The sequence below is a fragment of the Lissotriton helveticus genome, chromosome 7, assembly GCF_964261635.1.
Source record: "Lissotriton helveticus chromosome 7, aLisHel1.1, whole genome shotgun sequence".
NCBI lineage: Eukaryota > Metazoa > Chordata > Amphibia > Caudata > Salamandridae > Lissotriton > Lissotriton helveticus.
This window is the reverse complement of record NC_136068.1, coordinates 1280946353-1280973803: the sequence shown is the minus strand read 5'-3', so window position 1 is coordinate 1280973803 and position 27451 is coordinate 1280946353. Positions and strand designations below refer to the sequence as shown.

General features: G+C 46.6%; 1 protein-coding gene across 2 annotated transcripts in view; it reads right to left on the bottom strand.

The window, feature by feature from the left end:
• Nucleotides 1-27451, bottom strand: part of NUP85 (nucleoporin 85) — a 394523-nt gene that overhangs the window by 49346 nt on the left and 317726 nt on the right. For both annotated transcript variants that reach the window (XM_078654507.1, XM_078654508.1), the window contains 2 exons: nucleotides 25475-25558; nucleotides 22780-22845 (listed from right to left, as the gene is read on the bottom strand). In XM_078654507.1, coding sequence (XP_078510633.1) covers nucleotides 22780-22845; nucleotides 25475-25558 — 150 coding nt within the window. The remainder of the gene's footprint in view (nucleotides 1-22779; nucleotides 22846-25474; nucleotides 25559-27451) is intronic.

Below are 27451 nucleotides of genomic sequence, written 5' to 3'. Positions count from 1 at the left end.
TGCCATGAAGATTGCCATCAGTTCTAGGTAGTTGATGTGCATCTTCTGCTGCTGCGTTGTCCATAGTCTCTGCACCGTGTAGTGGAGTACATGAGCTCCCCATCCCTGGAGAGATGCGTCTGTCGTCAGGATAATCTGTGGCACAGGCTCCTGGAACGGTCGGTCCTTGCAAAGGTTGTTTGGATTCCACCAATGCAGAGAGCTGTATGCCCGACCGGTCACCAACACTAGGTCGTTCAACTGTCCTTGAGCCCGAGTCCACTGATGAGCCAAGCATTCTTGGAGCGGACGCATATGTAGCCTCGCGTGCGGGACTATGAAGATGCAGGAGGCCATCATGCCTATCAACTGCATGAACACTCTAGCCGGAAGCGAGTGTTGCGGTCCGAACCTTTGGATCAGTGACTGAATGCTGTCGACCCTTACAGAATTCGGCTGAGCTGTGGCTGCCAGAGTATTGATCGTCGCACCCAGATATTGCCGCACATGGGCTGGCTGAAGGTGCGACTTGGGATAATTCAGTGAGAATCCCAGATTGTGAAGGAGGTGAATGGTGTGGGACATGCTGGCGGCGCACTGCTGGGCCGACTTTGCTTGGACAAGCCAGTCGTTCAGATAAGGGTAAACGTGAACGTTCTGCCTCCTGAGGTGCGCAGCTACTGTCGCCAGACATTTCGTGAACACCCTGGGCGCTGTGGTCACCCCGAAAGGCAAGACCTTGAACTGATAATGCCGACCCTGAATAGTGAACCTGAGGTATTTTCTGTGTGATAGATGCAGTGCAATGTGGAAATAGGCATCCTTGAGATTCAAGGTTGCGAGGAAGTCTCCCTGATTGAGCAACGGGAGAACCTGCTGCAGTGTGAGCATATGAAAGTGTTCCGATAGAATGTACTGATTCAGGGGTCTGAGGTCCAGTATGGGTCTGAGGGATCCGTCCTTTTTTGGGATTAAGAAGTACAGGGAGTACACTCCCGTGCCTTCTTCCTCCACTGGCACGAGCTCGATTGCCCCTTTTTGCAGCATGACTAGTACCTCCTGCTGCAATAAGTGTAAATGTTCTGTGGACATAGGACGGTGTTGTGGTGGCATGTTGGGTGGAGTGGATGTCAACTCCAGACAATAACCGAACTGGATAAGTTTCCTGACCCACCTGTCTGTGGTGATGGCTTTCCAGACGGGCAGGAACTGCTGGAGTCTCCCCCCCGACAGGTGTAGTATGGTCGGGGGGCAGTGACAGGGCGTCACTGTTTACCGGTGGCGGAGCAGCGGGAGTTGTTGTTGCCACGACCTCTGCCCTTGGTGCTGTTGCCCCGATAGCCGCCTCTACTTTGCTTGGTGTAAGAGGACTGCGCCCCACCTTTATTGTATTGCGTTTGCTGAGACATCTGGCCTCTGGAAACACCTCTATTGCTTGAGCGACGAAAAGTGCTTCCCCGAAACTGTTGGGACTGGAGAGCCCCCATGGATTTTGCAGTTTCGGTATCCTTTTTTATCTTTTCTAAGGTGGTATCCACCTCAGGACCAAATAACCTGTCTGGGTTCACTGGCTGATTGAGGATGGTAGTTTGTATCTCCGGCTTGAACCCGGAGATTCTGAGCCAGGCCTGACGTCTCAACATGACACTGGTGTTAATGGCTCTGGCCGCGGTGTCCGCCACGTCCAGTGCACACTTAATCGAAGCGTTGGAGATAAGCTTCCCTTCCTGAATAAGCATCTCAGCTGCCTCTTTATGCTGATCTGGAAGATGTTGTAACAGGGTCTCTAGTGTGTCATAGTGGGCCCTGTCATATCTGGCCAGGAGCGCCTGAGTGTTAGAGATACGCCAGATATTGGCCGCCTGAGCCGCCACCCTCTTCCCTGATGCCTCCAGCACGTTAGATTCCTTGTCTGGGGGAGGAGCATCACCAGTGGTTTGCGAGTTCGCCCTCTTCCGGGCATTAGAAACGACCAGAGAGTCCAATGGCAACTGGCCCTTGATGTAGGTGGGGTCGCCAGGCGCCGGCCTATATTTTTTCTCGATCCTAGGGTTGACCACCCTGGCCTGTGTGGGTTCCTTAAAAATGTCCGCAGCATGTTTGAGAACCCCTTTTAGCATGGGGAGAGTCTGGACAGTCTTTTCTGCTGTGGAAAAGGTATCAAAAAGGAAGTCCACTTCGATAGGGTCAGTGTGGAGCTCCACGTCGTGGTTTTTTGCCGCCCTCTCAATGAGAGCATTAAATGCAGCCGAATCCTCAGTAGGAGAGGTCTTGACAGCGTACACCTGAGAGTCCTGGGCAGTTTGCTGATCCCCTGGGTCACCTGCATCTGCCCATGAGTCGTGGGGATCCTCAGGATCAGTGTTGGCAGGAAAGCTATACTCCTCGTTATCACCATCTGCACCCTCCACATCCGAATAAGTGGGTGAGAGTGTAGCAAATCGAGGAGTCCGTGGAACAAGAGGCTCCACCAGAACTGGGTATTCCGCAGCAGGCTTTTTGCGCTTCAAAGGAATCGTGTAGGACTCCAAAGGCTGGGTTGCCGTGATCTTCCTCTTGTAGAGGGTGAGTTTCCCGGTGTCGGCATCGATATAGTGTTCAGACTGCTCCTTCACCGAGGGTTGTCGAGGTTTCAAGCTCCCAAGCGGCTGAGAAGGCTTCGGCGCCGTAGACACAGGTACGGGCGCTTCGGTGACCGACCGTGGTGAGAAGGCCTTTGGTGCTACCTTCGGCGGCAACGTAAACAGAAGTGGCGTCGAAGACTTCGGCGTTGTGGCAGGTGGCTTCGCAGCGGAAGCATCCTTCGGTGCGGACGCGGAAGCCTTGTTCCTGATGCGTTGAAGAGAATCCGACACCTGCTTCGTAAAGGAAGCGGACGGTTTCGTTGATCTGACAGACGTCTTCGGTCCACCAGCGAGTGAAGACTCGAGCGACGATGCCTTGTTTTTAACCGGTACAGGATCAGCCTTTTTCGGTGCGCTGTGTCCTCCTTCCGTGCCGACGGCCTTCTGCGCCGACGGTTTCGTGCCGGTGACCTTGACTACGGGGTGCGGGCCCCAGTCTTCAGTTCGACGCCCTTTGCCGATTTTGGGTCGACGGCCTTTACCGACTTCGACTCTGCGCCCTTGACCGACTTTGGATCGGCGCCCTTGGTCGACTTCCCCGGGTCGACAGCCTTCTTCGGCTTCGGCTGTCCCGACGTGTCTGAAGACGAGGAGGCGGCCGGAGGGACAGACTTCTTCTGTTTCGATGGCGTCTCAATTATTTTCGCTTTTGTCGACACCGAAGGTTTCGGTTTCGTTTTGACCAACGTCGGCTCCGCAGAAGTGTCCGTAGCCGGGCCCATAGGCGAGGCCGTGGATCCGGGTGGAAGGTTTTGGGTAAGGCCTCGACCTGAGCCGTAGTAATTGTTCGTACGGGGCTTAGCTCTTCACACGAGCTATCTTCCGTGGCCCCGTAGGCCTCATTGTCGTCTCCTACCTCGTCGACGACTCCCCCTGCCTCGACCACCTCGACGTCCGCGTCGTATCCGTAGTCGATGTCCTTCGCCGGAGGGGAAACTTGCAGATGAACTTCTTGCTCGCCTGCTTCTTCTCTGTCGAAGATGTCCACCGGTGCCGGGGCCGACTGCCGGGCCTCCTGGCGCGCCACGCGGCGAAGTCGAATCGTTTTCTTCGAACGAAACCTAGAACAAGCCATACAGTTGGCTTCATCGTGGTCCGGCGACAGGCACTTGTTGCACACAGGGTGGACGTCGATGTGTGGGTACTTGGATCCACACACGGGACATTTCTTGAACGGACTCCGTTCCATGATGTCGTCAAAAGTCTTGCAGCGTCGACTGGGCCCCGAGCACCGAAGAGCCACGCGACTCCTCTGGACGTCAGACTCGGAAACTGAGCCGGAACAGAGCTGGGACCGAACGCAAACAATACCGACGGTACAGGATAAGGCCTTCGGGCCTTAAGAAAAGTCTATATCGATTCCGAACTGGAGAGGTCGAATATACATCCGAACCCAATGGCGGAAAAAAACAATCTGGGGATGGAGTCGATGCCCATGCGCACTGTAGTCCAGGAGAGGAGCCACCTATCTCGTGATACTTCGAAGACTCTTCCAGGACAACAATGTGCAATCATCCGGACCCAACACTAGGCGGCGATCTATGCTATAGATATGAATTCAGCAGCCCACATGCCTCGAACATGGAGCTACCTGGGCTGTCAGTCTGCTCAAAATCGGTCGAGGAAGAGGGTTTTGAGAAGGCTCTTGAATTCAGGGAACGAGGGGGTTGTTCTGATGTGGGGAGGGATGGAGTTCCAGATTTTTGGAGCGTTCCCGGCAAAAGATTTGATTGTGGTTTTGTGCTTGTGAGTTTTTGGCGGGATGAGTAGTAGAGAGTTGGAGCTCCGGAGGTTTCTGGACTGGCCTGCCCTTTTGAGTTTGTCAGCCAGGTATTCTGGTTTGCCTGTGTGCAGGGCTTTGTGCGTGAGGCAGGCTGTTCTGAAGTTAGTTCGTAACTCAACTGGTAGCCATCTGAGTTCCCTGAGAGCTGGTGAGAAATGATCGAATTTCTTGATTCCAGTGACCATTCTTGCTGCTGCATTGAGGGTGGTCTTCAGGGGGGCGCGGTGGGATTTTGCTGTCCCTGTCAGTAGTCCATTCTGGAGAGGACCAGTGCTTGGGTGGCTTGTTGAAGGTCTTTGGGTGGGAGGAACGGTTTTATTTTGTATAGTAGTTTAAGGTTGAGAAAGGCACTTTTAGCGGATCTTGTGATATGTTTCTTCATGTCCAGTTTTGGGTCTAGGGTGATCCCTAGAGATTTTAGAGAATCCGCCAAGGTGAGGTTACCATTGAGGGCATCAATGGCTTTAAGCCATTCTTCGACTTGTGGGTTTTCGTCTTTGTTGGAAATGAGGAGTATTCTGTATGACATAGATTTCCATGCTCTCTTAGAAAGGGCTGCTAAATGGTTTGACCTGCCAGTAAACTGTACAGCAAACTGACCTCTTCCTTTACAGTTTCAAGGAAACAGCAAGGAAAGCAGTGACCCATAGCTGACAGTGTCTGGGCAGAGTTTCTTAAGGTCATGAAAAACTCACCTACAGTGGCAGCAGTAATTTCCAGACCAGACAAAAAATATAAGGCCCCTGACAACTCTCCAACCAGGCATTCAAAGCCGGATTCAATAGTGATGCTGGCGTTGCAACATAGATCTAAAAATCCTACCACACTATGGTCAGTTACTCCCGATAAAGAGGGTAGGACGTTGGACAACATAGGGAAGCATTTTTCAGCTATTAGTGCTATGACCAAAAGAACATCCAACACATTAGCAATACTTGGCACATATGATCGGCCAATGAGTCGGACTTAACACAGTTTATCAAGTACCAAACTGAAGATGAAAAGCAGAAAGCGAAGTCCATTTTTAGGGAAGGAGAACAAACAACATCTGAAATGATTGACACACCAATGGGTGTATCTTTGAATGGCTTCAGACAAATGGCTGGAGCAGCAGTCTTAAGGCGACAAGGCTGGCTGAAGGCATTCTCTTTTCACCCGTAGGTGCACTCAAAGATACTGGATACGTCTTATAATGGAGAAGCCTTTTTTTTTTTAAAACAGATGATGCACTCCAATTCACTAAAGCTGATACAGAGACTGCAAGATCATTAGGAGTACCACAACACCAGATTCAGACATTTCGTGGTGCCAGAGGTAGAAATCAATACACAGAGGAGGTTTTCAATCCAACAGTTATCAACCTTATGTTCAAGCCCAACAGGTATATCAACAGCAGCCTCTGCAGCAATATAGAATACCACCAGCTGCAGCTTACTCTAGGCAGCCTAACAGAAGAAAATCGGTAAGTACAGGATGAGGATATGAGTCCTCCAGAAAACAGTGACAACACTGATTCAGGTTGCCTCTATAAAGGCTGCTCCCATGATTGTAAGAGACACGATTTACAGCTTTTACAACAATTAGAGAGACATTTTTTCGTATCAATGGGTGTTGGACATTTTAGGACAGTGTCACACCCTAGAATTTACACAAAAGCCTCCATAGAATCCACCTCTCAGGAGGGTACATCAACACAGTTGTATGTTAAGAAGAAATCAACTTGGTTATGATCAATGGAGCAATCAAAGAGATTCCATAGGACCACAGAAACAAAGGCCTTTATACCAACTTCCTTTGACTACAGAAAAAGAATGTGAAGTAGAGACAAGTATAAGATCTGAGACAGCTCAACATATACCTTGAAAAGCAATCATTCAGGATGGTTATGCTGCAGAGTATTCTGCAACTAATAAAACCAGGGGATCATACAGCATCATAAGAACTGCAAGATGCTTATTTCTAGGTCCTCATCCATGTCAAACATAGGAGGCATCTTAGACTCGAGGTGGCCGGACGTCATTACCAATTCTTCTTTTCAGGTTAAAATCTGCCCCTAGAAATTTTACCAAAAGTATGGCGCCAGCAGCGATGTATCTGAGAAGAAGAGGGTATCAAATATTCCCATATTTAGAGGACTAATAAAAGAAGTTTCATTCCAGGCCATGGCATGCTCTACGAGAGACTGTCTTCAAAAGTTCGAGAACTTAGCTCTCAAACTAAACAAATTAAAATCTTGCCTTAATCCAAGCCAGTGAATTAAATTCCTAGGGGTCATTCTGGACACAAAAGCTCAAGCGTGGTCAAGGCAATGTTGGTACACAGAGCTTATCCTAATGTCAGGACAGTAAAACATTCGACTCCAATCAATCCTAGGACTGTTTTCAATAAAAAAATATCCAAGAAATTGACTGAAATCCAGAATCACTCCATTTAGCTGCCTGGCTATTGAACGCAGTGATTTCCACTACTTGAATATATCACAACAGTGCAGAGACACGCTTGCAAAAGTGAGCCGAATCTTCAAATAGCTTATATAGGACAAAATGGCTAAGATTTTGCAAGTGGTGTTCTTCAAATAATTGTCATCTACTTTCCTCAACATCAGAACCAGCATTAACATACCTAGTCATAGGAGGAGGAGCCTAGCTCGCGACCGAGATGGCCACGCTTTAGCTCGGCTCCGTTCGCCCGCCTGTGTTTTCACATTTATCCTGCTGTAATCCTGCCCCGGGAAGCCCTGTTTGCTGAGTGGTAGTGCTACGACGCCTTGCAGGCACTTACCTCTTGTTCCGGTTATCCTGACTGCTGTGGATCCGGTGCAGTGCCCCCGATTGTGTTGGGGGGTCGGAGGCGGACTGGCCTGGATCTTCTTGCCGGCTCCCGGGCCGGACGGAGCCTGCGGATCTACCCTCCGGGGCGCGGAGGAGGTGGTCGGAGGGCCGTTGTTCGTGTGGGCCGGAGGTCCTTCCTGGCCGATTCCTGTGGGGAGGAGGCTTATGGTGGAGGCGCTGCCTTCCTTGGTCGGAGCTCCTCGTGTGTCCGGCTTGCTCTCCCTTTGTTCTCCGGTCCGGCCATTTTGATTTTGCCGCCCGGACTCGGAGAACGGGACCGGCGGCGTTGGGTGGCCGGCGGGTCCTTCTCTTCTGGTGGCCCCCCTTCCTGCCCGGGGTGCTCTGTTGCCGGTCGGCGGGACTTTGTTTGCTTTGCTGCCGCCCCGGCGGAGATTTACAGCCGCGCTGCCTTGTCGGACTCTCAAAATGGCGACCGACCCCGAGTGTCTTGACCGGGCCTGGGCGAGCGCTGGAGGCCCGCCGCATGGCCCGGGTGCCGGATACTGTGAAGGTTTTCCTACACTTAAGGAGGTACTGGACACCCTGCTCTCCTGGCGGCTCTGTGTGACCGCGCCTGTCCTAGCTTCGGAGGTGGTTCCTCACGGCGGGCCTCCTGGACCCCCACGGCCAGATGTGATTGTGCCGCCGCGGGGTGCGGCTGGAATTCTCCTGGCGGAATTGGCCCCGGCTCCGACCACGTCTGCTGCTGTACGGAACTTGATGGCACCTCCTCCTCCTGCGCTACCTTCTTTTTCACGGGCCCGGGAGCTGGATTTTACTTGGCCTGGCCTTCATGACTCTCCCGCTTCCTTTCGGTCGCTGCTGCCCGGCGATGTCTCCTGTGCTGGCCCAGATGGGTCGGTTCTTCTGGACATATCCTTGGACTTGTGCCTGCATCGTTTGCTACACTTCGTGACTTTCCTGGATCGTCCGTGTTCCACTTTACGTGCCTTTTCCGGACTGCCGTTGGATCTTCCTGCTGTCTGTCTCCTGTTCTTCGTAACCTGGTCCTCGCTGGATCGGACCGTTTCCACTTTGGACAAACAAGGACAGGGCTGATGTATATTGGCATCTGTGTGCGGTAGTCTTGCACTGGTTTGGATGGTCAACCTGTCCCGGTATGGTTCTGTGTGATTGACTGGTGCCCCTGGACTTTAACCCGATGTTCTTTGGCTTCCCGGGGACTTGGCTCCTCGACTCAGGCGGGTGGCTGGGTGCGTTTACTCCTGTCTCCCGGCCCTCCCCCGTGTATGTCTGTGTGTGTTTCCCATCCCTCGTTTCCTTCTCATTTTTGTCTTTTGTTTCCGACTTAACTTTGCTCCGCTATATTTCGGGTTCTAATTAGGGCGACAGGCACGCTGCGGGGGGGTAGGCCGTAGCCTTCTGCAGGGGTGCAGGGTGGGCTTTAGGGGTGGGTTGGGGGGGTCTGTCCGTATTGGGGGGTCTTTTTCCTCCCTTATTTCCTCTTTTTCTGTTCTATGGCTCTTGTGTGTTCACTTTTTTCGGGACTCCGTCTCCTCCTGTATCCCCCTGGGGAGTTTCTGTGACTTCGTATTCCGGTATGTATCTGATTGTGGCTCGCTGGGTAATTCGGTATCGATTTTTTGCTATGTCGCTTGCCGGACTCTATTATCCTGCTTTCACTCCTGGGGGTGCGTGGTTTGGTGGGAGTCCCTTCTTTCGTTCCCTTTTTCCCTCTCCCCTTTTTCCTCCTTTATGGGGGTCCTTTTATTTTTGTTGGGGTGCGTATCGTATTGTCTTTTATTATGTGGGCCTTTTTGATCATGTCTCCTCAATTTGGGTGGGGGCGGCGACGGGTAGGTGCGGTTTGATTGATGCCATTGTCGTTTCTTTATATTCCGATTACGTTTATACTCTTTGATAGCTATGTTGGTATGGCCTCTTTTGTCATTCTGTGATCGTAAGATGGCGGCTTGCCGCGGCCCCTCCCTGGTTGTTTTTTGCACGGCCCATGATTCTTCTGTTTCCCCACCCCGCATTAGAAAATTAACCTTTTATTGTCCTGTTCTTGCTGATTGCTCGATGCTTTTATTGTTTCTCCTATGCTCCTGGTGACATATCCTGTTGAAAATGTGTTTTTCGTTTATTACGTTATCTACCATGTGGTGGCCAGCCCTCGTGGGTTGTAGGCCCGTATTTGTGAGCTTTCTTTGTACAATAAAGGTTTTAAAAAAAAAAAACAAAAAAAAAAAAAAAACACATACCTAGTCATGTGGTTTGACTCTATTCTGCCCACTCCCAAGATGTTTGAACCCTTCTCTTTGAGTGTGTTCAGCTTGATAGCCTGCCCTAAAGGTGGGGCTAACGCGCATTGAAAAACTGGTTAGGCCAGTGCGTTCACCTCTTTGTCCCTGATGCCAACCTGTCTACCCAGACAAAACAGCAGCGTCTCTCACCGGTGTTCATCATTTGCCCTTCAAAGCTGGCTTTCCCTTTGAAGCTTGCCTTTTGGGTTAACACCCCATGTGGCCGTTCCTGCCAGGAGAAAGTAACACCTCCTCCAGCAGCAGGCTTCCAATGTTACCTTTCCTAAGAGTAGTTTACACATGTCACCAGGCGGGCAAAAGGCTTTCTGGTGGCCAGTATCTGAAAATGGCCACTGGAAGGCTTGGGCAACAGAGTGGAAACTTTTTAGAAGTTGCATAAAGCAAAAAGTTATATTAAATCCAATTTGGGCATCAAATAGGGCTTAATGTAACAAATTGTTTGATATCTTGAATTATCAACTTTAGTAGTTCCATTCAGAAGTTAGCACAGCTGAGTTGTCAGCGTGTAACCCTTACCTCGCCAATGGAGCTACTAGCCTCTCTTACAGTAAAAACAACATTTGAGAGTTTTTACAGTTAGAGTATGATGCACCCTTCCTTAGAACTCAATAGGCCTGCTGTAGGGTGTGACATATTAAAAAGGGAGGTTTGGCCTTTGGTATTAGTTCAAATGGCAAAGTTGATTTAACCGTTTAAAACTGATCTACCATGCTGCACTGGCAGGTTTGGGAGACATGTTTCATGTTTTCACACCCAGGGTAGCACAATCAATGGTGCAGCCCCGGAGGGACACTTTAACTTAAAGGCCCTGGGGACCTCTGGTACCATACACGAGGGACTTATAAGAAAGTAAAGTTATGCCAATTGTGTGTTTTACCATTACACTTTCAAGTGTCAAAGCACTGGCACAGAGGCCTGGTCAGAAGTCCTCAGTGCACTCTCAGAGTCAAATAACAGCTCAGTCCAAAACCTTGGGGGTGATTATGCAAAAAGAGGCATTTCCTTACAAACATTAATTGGAAACGTACAGTTTTCAAATTACATGTAGCCACAGGATTGTTTGTTGATAGCCTTTGTCATTTTATTGCTTCTAAGAAGGAGTTAACCAGGATCTTCAAATATTTGGGGTAGTGTTGAACAAATGAGTAGCAACATACTTGAGAAATATAAGTAGAGTATCTAAAAGAGCACTGAAATCTAACTGGAGATGCTAATGCAACAATGCCTAATACCCCAGCGATTTTTGCTACAAACTTAGGAGTGGGAAGATATCTGGAAATTTACATTTTACATCTTGATGCTTACTGATGGATGTAGAAGGCAAACATGTTAAGAAGCACACAAGCATCTGAGCCCCAAAAGCTAACTGTAGCCAGAGGGAGTCTACTCTTACTTGAAGGCACCCCCATCTGGGGTACCCAGAATTCACCTGTCAATGACTGAGGCAACAAGCACTAAGTCAGCCACACACTGTGAGAGCAAGGGAAGGCAATACTAGAGATCTAGAGCTGTTAGCGAAGGTGACCAAGATCGCTCAGCTAAAAGATAAGGACCAAAAGCGAAAAAGGGGAGCAAAGGTAAAGAGAGAGAAACCTCAAAAAGAAGCAAGAGAAACTCAAGCATGAGAGAGAGGTGAAACTGATCAACTAAGAAGCTGTCTTGCAACCACACAGGGAATATGGGACACCTAGAGGAAGATTGCTTATGACAGAAAGTACCCATCCCAGTACCTTCTTTACAGAAACAAATGAACTAGAAGAAGGGAATAAAAGGGTACATTGTGAGCCATGTGGGCGGAAACTTGAAGCTACCTTCAGGACTTCTTACTTTTTTTTTACATCAAAAGCATAATTAAAACCGCAGAAGGACTGAGCTTGGTGGAAGCTCACAATATAGTTACACTCTGACACAGCACACACTGTGCTTGAATAAGAAACATTATTACGGCAGGAGGTGGAAACGTGGCCAGCACAAAGAAGTAAGCAAGAAAGAGACAAGGCATCTATCTGAAAGGAAGCAAAAGCAAAAAAGAATGAGATGGCAGATGGGCTGAGTATTCTGACCAAACCTGCACCAGCATAGCAAATGCTCTCCTTGAATGGGTTAACACCACTATAAACATAAACGGACAGAAAAATAACTCACTTAACAAAAAGGTGGGCAGGATGAATGGAAAACATGAACAATTGAAAAGAAAAGTGACACTAGCAAACAGGAAGAGTGTTTGGTGTAAAGTTAGAAGAACATAGATGTACTACATATTCTGGAAGGAGGACAAGGACTGTCACCTTCATATGTGCATGATGCAAAAGTTACTTACTTGTAATCTTGGTTCTTGAACCCTAGTTCTCTGAATTCACACACAGTAAAATGTTTCCACAAAGATGCTTCACAGAATACGTTTTAAAATATATTTTTCCATATATAAAAGCATTTGTCCTACACTAACATGCCCAAGAATGATTTGCCTTTTTGCCATGGTACCCAGAAGAGATGAGAAATGCCTCACTGATAATGAAGTAGGGTGTGAGTTGTCAGAACATCTTGCTTTAGCCTTTGTGTCAGACTCTTGTATTATTCAACCTTACAGGTAGGGAGGGAGACTATTCATCATTTAGAAGGAATACAGGGAATATTTCAGCCTGATTGGGGAAACTTTATATTGATAATGGCAGCTTCCTACCGGAATCTAATGAATTGTTTGTGCTGTTTGTATATAAGGATGTCTAAGTACACATCTTGAATATTAGGTAGTTAGCCAACATCCTGAGAATTTTCTCTCTTAACCCAGTGGTTGCCAGCTTTCAGATCTAGAGAGGAACGACGTTCCAGGTTCTGCTATTTTCAGCTTGGCATGTAGAGATGTCCCCTTTTATAGAAATTATTTTTGATGTACTTGTAATTTTCTGTCATAGTTTATTGTACATGATTAATTCAAATCTTTACAAATTTCCCCAAAAATAAAATGTGTCTTTACATACACAATTAAAACCAGGCAACATTGATGGGATCCCTTTGATTATTAGCTAAAGTGCAAGTGCTAAACCATAATTTTCTGTGTGGTACAGTCGACATTGCCACTTTCTATACAGACTATATCTACTGTACGTCTGTGGGTACAATCCAATCAAAGCAACCCAGCATGTTGGACTGTTATAAAGGTGATGTGTGTAAGTGAAATTGGTGGAAAAGTGTGCACAAATGCCTGGTAGCAGTTTATCAACACTGCTGACCCCAGTGATCCTTGTGTCAGTAGGAAAAGTAATTTGGGCTTTTGTTTTCTCTTATTGCAAACAATTCTACTCTGGCATTTCCCAACAACAAAGTAGTTTTCCAAAATCTCTTTGTCCCGCCTGTACCTGTGGATGTTCGTTACATAACCACTACAGATGTTTCATATCAGTCATTCAGAACTTGCTGTATGCATGAAGGCATCATGCCTAGAAAGAAAACAAGTTACTTACCTGTAACTTTGGTTCTACACTATTGGAAACTTTCATAGATTCCTATGCTTGTATCATTCCCAGTCGTCGGAATGGGAGTCCCCGGTATACATAAAATAGCAATAGAAACCATTACCAAAATAGAAACTAGGCCTAGGCTCAATCTAGTTTTGCAACATATCCACCTCTTTTTGTAAAAGAGACCAAATAAAGTGAACAACCAATCAGATCAGCCTCGTGAGAGAAGCCCAGAGCCTCAGATTTTCATAGCCATTGTTTAATCATACTACTGAAGGTGCTAGAGGCTGAGCTTTCTTAGGGGAGGAGGGTGGGTTGATTGTGAATCTATGAAAGTTTCCAATACTGTAGAACCAAAGTTAGAGGTAAGTAACTGGTTTTCTTACTCCAGTATTGGACCTTTGATAGATTTCCATGCTTGTATCAGAGCAGCTAGCAGTCATCAGCACATTCTTAGAATCATGATCATTTTGAAACTAAGAACTAAGTAACAGCCCATTCACCATAATGACAACATCAATGGTCAATAAACATTCTAGAAACATTAGAAGTTATAAACACATGAGGTTCTAAAATGTGCAAGAGCTGAAAAACAGAAAACCTGGAAGGAGGGATGAAAGGGAAAGCTTACCACTACTGAAAAATGTTCCTCAGGACTGCCTGTCCCACTGCTGTGTCACTCTGCGTTGCAGGGTCTAGGCAGTAATGTCTAGTAAATGTATGAGTACTGCTCCAGGTCGCTGCTCTGCAGATCTCCCGGATAGGAACTCCGGCAAAGAGGGCTGTTGAAGAAATCTCCCTCATAGAGAGCACAAACCCGCTCTTCTAGGGGCCTACCCGCCGCTCTGTGACAATACTGGATAGTGCTAGTAATCCAACAAGCTGCTTGGAAAGGGGAAACCCCTTACGAGTGGCGCTAAAGGACACAAACAGTTGAGGAGACTTCCTGAAGTCTTTCGAACGCTGCAGATACGAATTTTAAGCCTCTCTGAATGTCCAATGAGTGGAGTAACTTTTCTGCCGGAGTAGAAGGTTAAGGGAAAAATGTTTTGAGTATGACCGGCTCATTCAAATGAAAGTCTGAAGGCACTTTCGGTACGAACTTAGTGTAAGTATGGAGTATCACTGTACCCTTTTTAAACTGGAGAAAAGGTTCCTGAATGGTGAGAGCCTGCAATTCACCCACTCTCCTGGACGAAGTCAAGGCTAGTTTTAGAGCTACCTTCCAGGAGAGGAATTTCAAATCCGCTCAGTGGCAAGGTTCAAAGGGATGCTTCATGAGCTGGGTGAGAACCAAGTTAAGGTGCCAAAGAGGAGGCGGGGGCTTGACTGGAGGGAAGACTCTGAAAAGGCCCTTGAGAAACTGTTTAATTATCCTTGCTGACCAGAGGGAAGGACCAGAAGATGTGCTTCTGAAGCGAGAGATGTCGGCAAGATTAACTTTGATGGACGAGTGAGTCAGCCCCGATTTCGCTAATGAAAGAATGTAAGAAAGAACTTCATGCGGCTCAGAAGAAAGAGGATGGATACCATTTTATTGGCACCAAATGCAGAAACGCTTCCACTTCAACTTGTATGTCTTGTTGGTACTTGGGGCTCTTGCCTGAGAAAGCACATCTCTACATTCTGTTGACAGGGTCAAACCAAGAAATTCTCTGAGCTCAGGAGCCATGCCGACAACTGCAGGGATTGAGGATCCGGGTGCCTGACGTGGCCCTGGGACATCGTCAGCAGCCAAGGAATCAGCGGCAATAGAAGGGGAAGGTCCAGGGAGAGAAGATGCAGTTCTGTGAACCAAAACTGCCGGGGCCACGAAGGGGCTACTTAAATCATCTTGCAAGGTTCCGCTTTGAGCTTCCTGAGAAGCCGGGGGATCAGAAGAATGGGGGTGAAAAGCATAAACAAAAGCGCCTGACCAGACCATCGAAAGCGCATTACTCAATGATCCCGGATGGTGAAGCTGGCGTAAAATCCGCTTTTTTTGTTCTCCGGCATGGCAAAGAGGTCTATGGAAGGCCGGCTCCATCGACGAAAAACATTTCCAAGAGAGGACTGGTCCAGTTCCCATTCATGGCTGACCAATTTTAGTCTGCTCAGCGTGTCTCCTGTCTTGTTGAGAACGCCTGGAAGGTGCTCAACCTTGAGTGTTATCCCCTGCTGGATCGCCCATTCCCAAATTGTCTGGGCTTCTTGTGACAAAAGTAGAGATCTTCTGCTGCCTTCCTTGTTTATATAATGCATGGCCCTCATATTGTCTGTACGTATTAGAACTGCAGACTGCTGCATTCGCGGAAGAAAAGCCTGTAAGGCCAGGCGAATAGCCCTGAGCTCCAGCAGATTGATATGTAGAAGACGATGTTGGGGCAGCCAACGGCCGCTTACATGAAGGTCTTGCAAGACTGCACCCCAGCCCTCCAGTGAGGCGTCTGTAGTTATAATCTGAGGAGCAGGAGTGATCCTAAAGGAAAGACCCTGAGAAATGTTTTCCTTGTTTATCCACCATGATGCGGCATCCCTCATGGCCATGGTACCGAAGACCTTGTTGAAGAATCCGTCGACTTGGCGCCACTTAAGTCCAACTCCTCCTGGAGAGGGCGCATCCCCAACCTGCAGTGAGGAATCAAAGAAATGCAGGAGGACATGGACCCTAGGAGGGACTTGTAGAGGTGAACTGAAAGTGATTGTTTTTTTAACAGCAGACGGGCCATGGTCATCAGCTTTTCTGGTTTCTCCAGGGTCGGAAAAGCTATGTTGATGGATGTGTCCAGATGGCTCCCAGAAATCTGGCTGGTCTGGATGGACAGTTAGTCCGAGATTGTCAAACAGGCATGTGCACGCCATGACTGATTCTTCTGTTGCGCTCTTGGTAGAAGCCTTCAGCAACCAGTCAACCAGGTAAGGGAAGACCTAGTGCTGTTTTCGTAGAAAAGCTGCTACCAGAGCAAGTACCTTTGTAAAGATCTGCAAAGCAGATCGGAGTCCAAAGGGCAGGACCTTGAACTGAAAATGGCACTTGGCTACTGTGAAGCGAAGGAACTTCCTGTGGGCTCGATGGATGGGTATGTGAAAGTAAGCGTCCCCTAGATCCAATGTGGCCATGTAATCCACTCAGTTGAGAAGATGAAGGATGCCCTGCAGAGAAACCATTCGAAATGATTGTTTGATGAGATAGGTGTTGAGCTCCCTCAGACCTAGAATAGTGCGCCACTTTTCTAAAGTCTTCCAGACCAGGAAAAACCGGGTGTAGAAACCCTCTCCCCACTGAGATAGAGGAACCGGTTCTATGGCTCCTTTGAGGAGCATTTGATGGACTTCTAACCGTAGAAGACATAGATGTTTTGATGCAGTGGTGCGAGGGGGCTTTGAAGGTGGTGCTTGGACAAATTCCAGAGTATGGACGCATTGAATGATCTTCAGCACCCAACGGTTAGATGTTATTTGCTGCCAGTTGTAGAGGTAATTTGATATTCTACCACCCACTGATGTTACTGGAGGAGAAAGGACAGTAGTAAGAGCCAGCAAGCCGCTATTGACGTTTAGAGGAGTCCCTCCACTGGCGTCCTTGCCTCTGTTGGTCGATCTGGAGAAAGAGGAGGATTGATTTTGCTGCTGGTTATAATTTGGGCGGTAAGACTGCGAGATTGATCTATATGAGGAATACCGTTGCTGCTGGTATACTCCTCTGTACGTGGCATTACCTCTACACAGAAGGGGACCTTGCGGTACTGCAGAGCCCCTAAGTATTTTGCGGTGTCCGTGTCTTTCTTAATGTCCTGAAGCGCATCATCGATATGCTTCCCAAAGAGCGCTTCACCATCAAAGGGAAGATCCAAGATCTTGTTTTGCACCTCAGGACAAAACCATGTAACCCTCACTCAGCCAAATGACAGCAGCGCCCGCCAGGGAGCGGAACGCAGTTGGTGCAATGTCCATTGCACAGTCAATAACTTCAACAGAAGTTCCCTCTCCCTCTTGGAGAATCTTCTACGCTTCTTTTTTCGTATCCTCCGGCGATTGGTCCATATAGGGCGAAAGGTCGCACCACATCTGGCGATCGTAGCGACAAAGTATTGCTAAGGCGTTAGCAGCCCTGAACAGCATGTTGGATATGGAGGAAAACCTCTTGCCCGCGTTATCGAGACGTTTGCCCTCTTTATCCGGAGGTGTCGTGAGGGGAGCAGAAGGATTCCTGGCCTTTCTTTGGGCAGCCTGAGAGATGACAGAGTCTGGTTTAGGCTGGCCAACCAAGCAGGCAGGTCTATCGTCTGGAGCCTTATACTTTTTCTCAAGGCAAGGCAGTACAGGAATTACCGTGGCTGGACTCCATCACCTTTAGCCCCTCATCCCAGACGTGACCAACAATAGGAATAGACATTACTGATTTCTTATAAGGCTCCTTGAAGTCATAAAGGAAGCATTCAGACTGCACCGTGGGCATGGGCAGTTCACATCTTGTAGCTGCCCTTTCCATCAAATTATGGAAACCCCCCTCTGTCTGCAGAAGGGAATCAACCTGTGCTGGAGAAGCCGGATCCGGAATGACAGTCATCCCACTCTGTGTCTGGGTCTGGTAAAGAGACCTGTCCCTGGTCCTCATCAGAGTTGTCATCATGAATGAGAGGCACGATAGGTGGTGCATCCTGGGCAACAGGCATTGGTGGAGGCAGTGGTAATTGAGGGGTAGCAGGTCGCGCCGGCGGAACAGTAGTAACTGGATCCACAACTGGAACTGGAGGTTGAGCTGCAAACCTCCTATAGTCCAAAAGCATAGTCTGCAAGACCGCTAATAGGGAGGAAGGCATAGAGACCATCTCTGTGTCCCGACACTTGACGTGTGATTGAGAAGGACTATTCGCATAGGCAAACAGTCCATCATCCTCTTCAGAACCCTCTTCTTCGAGGAGCAGTGCAGGAGGAAGAGGAGTTACCCTCCTGGGAGAAGTCCCGTCAGGCGTATTCTGGCGCTTTCTAACAGAAATAGTAATTAAGTGAGTCATCGATGAAGAAATGGACGTCGTTGACCCAGCCGTCGTCGAGACCGTCGTCACCCCAGCCGTCGTCGCCGTAGTCACCCTCGTCGTCGACATCCTCGTTGACACCATCGATGACACCATCGATAACGATACAGCCACCACCGGCGTCGAAGGGGAAACCGGACGTGTCAGTGTCAGAGACGAAATCACCGTCGACGAGCCCGTCGACGGAGCCAGAATTGAAGATTTAGACTGTACCTTGGATGATTTTGTCGACTGAGTCGTTGACAGCGTCGCCAACGAGTGAACTTTCTTCATGGATTTTACCTCAGAAGAGAGTGAGGAAGGTTTTTTGAAAGCCTTTGGAGTCACTGGAGGAGAAGATGGAGGAACAGAGCTGGATTTCCTCTCAGATATCACTCCTTTTGACAGTCCTTCCCTCTCCTTTACACCTCGGTGAGGAGATTCGCCAGGACTATGCCCTTCAGACCAATGAGAGGTCTTTTTTAAGGCCTTACTAGGACATTCTTCAGAAGGCAAAGGAGAGGCTCTACCCCTTTTTACAGACCTTCTGGAAGATGTAGCAGAGGATGCTTCATCACAGTCACTGGAAACTGGTTCCCTTCTTTACTTAAGCTTCTGGAACCAGGTCAAAAGACATCCCTCACAGTCTCAGAGTTTTTGTAGAAAAAGTGCGGCATATTTTACAGACTGCTGCCTTATGGTCTGGGTATAGAAAGTAAATACAATCTTTGTGCTTGCCCTCCACATACAACCTCTTCTTAGCACAAGTTGCACAGGCTTTAAAGAGGACTTTCTTCTCCTTATCAAACATCTTGACACGAAGTCCAAGCAGGTCTTGAAGAAAAACTGGTAAAAAAAACTGTAGGATTAAGGTTAAAAGGAAAAAACTTAGCAGAGCTCAGTGGAGACTCCCTTGCACAACATGCGGTAGAAAATCTGAGGCTCTGGGCTTCTCTCATGAGGGTTCTAAGGGGTGAGGCTGATCTGATTGGTTGTTCACTTTATTTGGTCTCTTTTACAAAAAGAGGTGGATATGTTGCAAAACTAGATTGGGCCGAGTCCTAGTTTCTGTTTTGGTAATGGTTTCTATTGCTATTTTATGTACAGCGGGGACTCGCATTCCGACAACGGGGAATGATACAAACATGAGAATCTATGAAAGTTCCAATACTGGATTAATTCTGAGATCTTGCTAACAATTCTCAGAGATCGTGATGTCGGGTAGAGGGCAGGTGTCGACAGGAAGAAAGCTATTCTGTGTATGGGTTGCTCACACCATCCAAGTATCTATAAAGGAACACAATTTTTTTTAATGTGATGACTTTTGGTTAACTGTAAATACTTGTTGAAGAAAGAACCAGCAGCCTCTAAAAGTAACGCTGAATTTCCGAAGACAATAAGCATCCTTTGAGTCAATCTTCACCATTAGTTTGCCTTGCAGGATAAATGGTGTAACACCTTTTAGCGTTTCTATGAACGTATGACATTCAAGAAAGTAAAAGGGAGCTCAAATGGTGTTCTCGCTAGGAGAGAGCAGTGGAAGCCGTCCTCTCTTTTAGAAGCTGGCTTTGTATATGGTATGCTACTAGGTGGTTATACTGTGCACAGAGTCCAGGGGTTCTCGAAAAGTGTTCAGGGCTCAATGTAAAACCCAAAGTGCTTGATTAGTGGTAGTGTGGGCAAGCACCCTTAAGCCTAACACAGAGGAGTGCAAGACAATTATTACAAAGCATTGACCATTGGACACACAACTTAAAAAGGATATTCACACCAATTTTAGAAATATATGCTTTGTCTGTATTTTATTTTAAGAGCGAGATCTTTGCAATAATGTAAGTACGTTTTTAAATATAAATTCTTTTCACTTTCACAAGTCGGCACTTGGAAAAATGTCTGCACAGTTCAATGCTATCCTATGGAGGAAAACAATAATGCGAATATATGAGTAAGTATCGTACTTACAGTTCCAGCCTTCGGGACCAAGGTTCAGCAACAGGCTATGGTCAGATGAGTAACAAAACTGCACCACCAGTGGCACAGGGGCAGCCGGGCGCGGAGGTCAAAATCGGAGTTCCGTCCAATGTGTTTCCATGGAGAATGGAGGTGCTCAAAGCTATACTGCTAGTAGGTAAGTAAATCAGTTGCAGTGGCCAAGCTTTTGGGGGTTTAGGTTAAGCACATGGGAGGGTTGTTGGGGGGCACAAAGCCAAACTAAAAATACACCACCAGTGGCACAGAGGCGGCCGGGTGCAGGGTTCAATTTCAGTGTCAGATACCCAATGAAATAGGTTGCCGGCATCGCACAGGGGGTAGTAGGATAGAGAACAATGACAGGAGAGGTAAGTAGAAAAGGTAGGGAGTTGTAAGGGCACTTTCGATTTAGCTCACCAAGGCACAGGGAGCTTCGGGTCCTGGGGTACTTTTCGACATCTGAATCTTCTTACAGAAGCCGGTCGCTGTTAGTGGTAGCCTCTGGATTCAGGCTACCGGCATCGTCGAGGGGTTAAGGAGGGGTCAGCCAACGCTGGACTCAAGGTCAGGCTCACTGGGGGAGACTTCACTGGACAGGTGAGCGACTCGGACTAGGGCCGTTGGCGTCAAGAGTCGTGGTTCCAGCTTGAGCCGGAGTCCTTGTAGTTGAATTATTCTCGACGGGGCCGCTCTCTTCTGGAAATCAGTTGTTTGTTGTAGAGCAGGCAATCTTACTCGGGATTCTGGAAGTCGATCGCTACAAGACCGGCATTGTCTTCTGTGCAGGGTCTTTAAAGCTAGAGACAGGCTGGTAGGGCTGGGGCCACGTCAGTATTCTTCTTCAGGCTTTGCTGCACAGCTTCTTCTTCACCCTTCTTTATAGGTTGCAGGAATCTAGTTTCTAGGTTTTGGGGAGCCATCTAAATACTACATTTAGGGGACTTTTAGGGGAGTAGTAAGTAGGGCCAATGGGCACCTTACCTGGGCTGACTACACCCAAGTTATGCCACCCTCCTGTGGGAAGGGGGCATAGACCTAGCCCAGATTGGAGGAGACCCCTTCTAGATGGATGGAACTGAAAAGTGTGCTTAACTTAGTCTCCTCCACTTAAGGGGGGAGTTGGCAAAGGTGGGCATACCTCCAAGCTTTTCTAGGTTCTCCCACCAGTTTTCCTGCTCAAAGTGGGGGTGGAAACCAGGGGCTGCAATCTGCTGCTAGGGAGGCTAGGGGGGGGTCGCATTAAAAAGGCGGCAGACCTTTGAAGTTTCCTTTTTGTGACTGGCCCATCCTGGGGGAAGAGGTACGACACCTCTGTCCAGGATGTGCATGGTTTCTGGCACCAGAGAGCAGAGGTGCTCTACCCAGAGGTCCAGAAACATGTCTGTGTGTGACAGGCTGCCTAAAGCCAGTCAGTACCCACACCAGGGTCGGTAGGTTGTCAGGGGGTACCTCTGATGTTCCCTCGGAGTATGTTTTAATACATCTCACACTAGCATCAGTGTGAATTTAATACAAGGAGCATCTTTGGTACCAAACACTCCTGGTTTCAGTGAAGCCATCATTGTGCTGTGGAACTAGTGTGGTCGAGATTCCAGCCCATGTACTCTTGATGGCTTCCCTGGTACTTACAATACTTAAGATTTGGCTTAAGTATTGTAGGGGTATATCTACTAATGCAGATATGCCCTCGCCTGTGGTACAGTGCACCCTGCCTTAGGACTGATAGGCCTGCTAGATGGGTGACTTACCTATGCTTACAGGCATAGCTCACTTTGTTGTTTTTCACCTCACAAGGGTATGCAAGCTGCAAGGGCAGTGGCATGGTCCTAGCGAAGGGGGTCCCAGGGGACCCTCTTGAGCTTCCAGGCCCATGGGTACCCAGGGTACCACTTACTAAGGACTGAGAGGGGGCAGAAATACCAATTGAGGATATGTTTTAGGGAAAGAACAATGGTAATGGTCCAGCAGTGACACAGTACTCCACAGTCAAAGTTGATTCGAAGGCCAGGCAACAGTGGGGGGTTATTGCAACAGAACCTCATTTTCTCGCACTCTCCCAGTGAAAGAACAATGAAAATACACACATCATTCCTACCCAATTTCCATAGTGAAAGTCAGTCTACACTTACCCATCCAGGTGCAAAAAAATGGAAACCTTGCACCTCTTCCACGGGCCAAAACAGCACTGGAATCATTTTGTTCTGGTCATACTGAAAAAGAGTGATAGAAATCCTCCTACTGTCATCCACATACACCTCATCCCTGAAGCCTACAAATGTTCAGATTCTTAATACAATTCAGCAGGCTGAAAAGAAGGAGGCACTCAGATGAGGGTAAGACTAGATCTGCCAGTGCTCCAAGTACTATACCACGAAACTGATCCTCTGGCAGCTTCAGAGCCACAAGAGAAGCATCAGAAAGTTATACGCTGGAGTGATGTAAATGGTGCTTCGACTGCGTACCCCTTTTTGGCACAGGCCAAGGACTGAGTGAATGTCGTTAGCCAAAAATGTAGAGTGTCTCCCCTTCTTGTGCCAGGATTGCGGAGAGTTATAATATTCTAAGCCACTTTTTTTGGGGACCTTTCGACAAAACCCATCATCTTGCACTTTTCCTGTGCTGCTATAAAATTATTTGCTAATGATAGACTGCAGGATGCATCAACAGTAGACAAGCTAGAATACTGGCCGACTTGTTCTACACAAAAGTCTCTTCAGAACCAAAAAGACCTAAGAACTTTTGGAGATGAGGTGAAGAGACTCGAGATGTAGTTTGAGAAGCACTCACTCCATCACTCAACTAGACAAAAAATAGAGAGGAACTATTGCTGAGTGAGAGTTACTACCTGTGATGAGAGAAGAGACCGGATGCGTATTCCAGCAGCAGGAACTCCCTCATGTTGGAGCCAAAGCTGTAACACAGAAATACCTTGATTAAGGGGAGAACTCCATAATGACAGTAAGGGTATCTTGTTTTCAGTGTTTATAGTTCAACAATTTCAATACTGTTTTTTTCAGTGTTTTCCAAACCTTTTCAAATTAATGCTTATAAACATTTATTCGGTACAAAAGGGGGTGGTGATGGACGGAGCATCTGAACCATCAAACACTCACACCCAGTCAAAAGATCTGGTTTGATCCATCACCGTTCTTTAGCCCACTCTGCCACCCCAGTTCAGACATGGCTATATGCAAATCAGTCTGACCCTGTACCTCATGGGAACAGTCCAGCCTGAACTGCCAAGCCATGCCTTCCCTGGACCGGAAACAAGCTTCCGAGGACCGGTTTCTGGAATTACAGACGTCTTCAGCCCGGCTTGCTTGAATCCAGTGGCCACGGTGATGGATCAAACCCAGATCTTTTGACTGGGGTGAGTGTTTGATTGGTTCGGATGCTCCGTCCATCTCCACCCCCTTTTATAAACATTTATTCAGCAGCCTACCCCCGAAAGATACAAAAACAGTTTTTCCACAGTTCACAAAACATGCTGTTTCCTTGCAGTGATTGATGTCAAGCACATATTGAATTTAAAGGAGAAGTACTGCGAGGTATATAGTTCCTTTCCATTGGCAGAGTGTCTAACTGATTTATTTTAGACTGTATTAAGCATAGAAAGTCTGTGTATTGCATTCTCACTAAAACAACAGTTTACCCTGTCTCACCTCTCTTTACCTCTCACACTTACTCCGTTGGGATTCTTTCTCTGATTCACAGGACTATTAATTGATTACGAATGTAAGAATGCTATATTCAAATGTTTTAGTAACCATATAACTGGACACAGTTTGGGGTCATTCACCTACTCCATTCTGAATATTTTGACAATGTAGGGGAGGTCAACCCTGCCAACAGCATAGCACCTTGTGTAAGCCTTAATATTTTGAATTACACCAGAGTAATTGGTAGCCCTGCATTCTAAGGCAACTGAAGCTTGATACTTTATTCAAGATCACCACTTCTTTATGCACTCATGCAGATATGCCCTCACCAGTGGTATAGTGCACCCTGCCTAACTATGTAAAGGTGGTGCTGCTGTTGTGTGGACATTCATAGCGGTCACGTGCCCCAATTGCAAGTGTCTCACTATAAGTCAGTCCTGACCTTTTAGCTGACATCACTTTGGAATCTGGGACTTGCAATTTTGCTGTTATTATAATATGGGCTCAGAAACCCTAGCAACAAAGCGCAGTTGGGTAAAAACCTGGGATTAGCTAAAGGTATCATACAACAATTTAACATCTTGCAGCTATGAATTTTTCTGGTATGTGGAAAATCGTGTGTCATGCTTTCACCACTATACCATGTGCATGGTGAAGCACTTTTCACAGGTACCTGTGGCCACACCTTGCACTGAATGTTTAAAGCATGGGGTGCTTGAAAGTTGACCTGCTATCAATACTGACTTATTAGTAAACAAAAAAGTGGGCTGATGTATGAAAGGGTTTTACCCATTCTGTTTCTGTGGGTAAATGTACATATTGGCCAATATACTTATTAGCCAGCTATTTAACCAATCAGTGAAAGAATTTAGCACTGCCAAAAGATCAAATATGATTTTAATATTCAGAAATTCTCTACAGTGTATACAATAATTAGATCAGACCAGTGGTGTAACGAAACATGAAGGGGCACTCTACAAAGAACAGGAAGATTCCCCCTCGCCTACCTCAGCCCTCTGGCCCACTACCAACTATTCCGGTCCCGGACACGGTGTATTGTGCTGAGTGCGCCCCCCTGGAGCTTGGGCCCTCGCACTCGGGTGCTGCTATTACACCACAGGATCAGACCTAAAACATACTTCTAAACCCTATACCTTTAATCCAGGCACACAAAACTGGAGGATACAAAAAAAGGAAGAAAATATTTTAGTGACCCTGCACACAATTAAAGCAGAATATCTTTAGACTAGTCTTTCTTACTGCTGCCTTGAATATCAAAGTTAGATTGTGTTGGCTCCTTCAGAAAAAAATAATAATAACTCCTCCTCTTTCACTTCTCTTTCCTTGACTGGTATTTTTGTGGTTGTGCTGGTGTCTATAAATGTTTATTTCCCTTCCTGAGGGTCTTATCAGTTATTATAGGTTTAAACCTAAAACAGGATAAGATAGACATAGGGAAGCGGTGTGGCTACAAAGAAAATACAAAACCAGGCATTCACCAAATATTGAAGTACAACAGAGGGTTAGATGCGAGAAGGGAATAAATACCCTGAAATGAAGAGAAACGGGCTGGATAATAGGGGGGATTTATTAAAAACAGTATCACTAGAGGCAAAGATTTAGAACCCATGTGTTCATTGGCTATACCCTTAATTGTACTCTTGTAAAAACTAATCACAGACACAGCCTGACATTATTACAATGGTCTCTACTATAGGGCATGTTGAGACGTGTCTCAAAGAGACAATTTAAGAGTCAAGACAACAAATGCTTACAAAGAGGGGCATGCAGTACTCACATAAGCTCCAAATAACATGGATTTAGCAGCAAGGAAAACACGTAACACATACTGACAAAACAAGAAACACCAAGAAGACTCACTATAGATTGTGGGACTGGAGCAGCTGGCAGTGATCCAGCAGGTCAGTCAGGTGAGCCACGAACCACCAATTGCTGGATGTTATGCTAAAGGAAAAATAAAGCATTCAATGTGGTGCCACACATACCAATTTCACTTTTCACATTTAAGCCCCACAATCACAACTTATAGTGAAAGAGGACAGCAGCACATCATATCTAACACAGCTGAGTGTCACCACCTCTTTTCTGCATTCAACGTGTTGTAAGTGGGCTACCTGGTACCTAAAAGAACTGCATACTACATGTAAGTGTAGTCTGTCCTAACCTCTTTGCTGCTCTCTTAGTTTTTAAAGCCTGTTTTTAAAGTAGGTTCTACTTCTGACCTATTCTCAAATGTATTACCCTACATTTTGCGATGCAGGATGCGCTACGAAATTCGTTTTATTTATAAAATTGTTTACTTACCTGCAATTATCCATATTCCATTGTTTACCACCCCCCACCCTGCCCCTCCCCCGCACCGCCTCCCTGTCCCACCAAACTCCGTCCATGGGCCGCGGCTGGAACAATGTCAAGTTTTGCACTTCAAATAAAATGGAAGTTGCACCGGATTCTAAGATTCCTACCACTTTTGAAACACACTTTGAAATATTTTGCTTCATGAGAATGCCATTTGAAGTGGCTTCTGCCTCATCCTTCTTACAGATAGCCAACATCTATATTTTCAGACTTGGACCCATGTGTCCGCAATGACATCACAGAACATGATGATTTTTATTTCGGGATTCTAGAAACTTGTAGCTCATGAATGTGATATGTTAGTAAAAGAGGTGAATTACATGAGACACTATCTGCAAATAGGACATTGTTCCTCAAAACTTTGCAAAAAAAATGGAGTCACTTTGAGAATTAGTAATGAAGATCAATAGTTCTTTTGGAGTGAACGTCAACAAAAAGCTCTGGAATCTGATAGAGGCCTTTGCTAATGCCACAACCCTTAAATCGCTTGACATGGCAAAACATGTTATTACTGTGGACACCAATGCCTATGACTTGGGTGCGGTCTTTTCAAAGTGCAATACTAATAAATGAGTAGAATGTTGCTTTTGCATTCAGGGCATTGAGTCAAACAGAAAGCAAGCATGCACCAATTGAAAAGGAACTGCATGTGTCTGGGCCATTAACCCTTTTAAGCATTATATGTCTTACAGGAGTAATGATTTGAAATTTCTTTCGCATCAGGAAAAATGTTTTAACCATTGGTGGTGTACGTTGCCTTCTCAATACTGAAGATGATAACATTGGCATCGTTTCTGCTGTACAAGAGATTGTGGATCACTCAGTACGGGATAAAATAGAAGGTTGCATACATTTTAGTGAAAAGACCTTGCAACAGTCATTAAAATGTCAAAACAAATATTTAGTATCGTAATCAATTGAATTTAACTCAATATGAATTTAACTCATATGTAATTTAAAATTAAAATGTGGAAAAATAAAATATGCAGTCAATGTGATAGCTTGAACAGGTCTTATCCACCCCTATACCAAACGCTCCATTCAATTCATAGACACTTAATTTGTATCACCCGCCCCCAATGATTTAACATCTGGGCATCACAGGACCCAATATCATTTTTCTATGCTACCAAAGTAATGGAGGGAAAATCTTTAAAAAACAAAAGGTAGTTCTCATCCACCTTCAGAACGAACTACAATTGTTATTTGTTATTTGCTACTCAATTCATCCAAATTTCACATTCAGAGTAGGCCAAAGGTAATCCAAAGTGCCAGATTCTATAGTCTAATTGCCTCATACTCCTCTTAAAGATCCATAAAATCATACTGGACATGTTCTTTGTCCCCAAATGGAATCGATAATTCCGAGTGAACACTACTTCCTTTTCCATGATTTAGGAAACATTTAGCACAATGTCATACTCATCAGATATAACCTTGAGGGTACTAATTGGCTTTCATTCCAAATGACAATAAGTC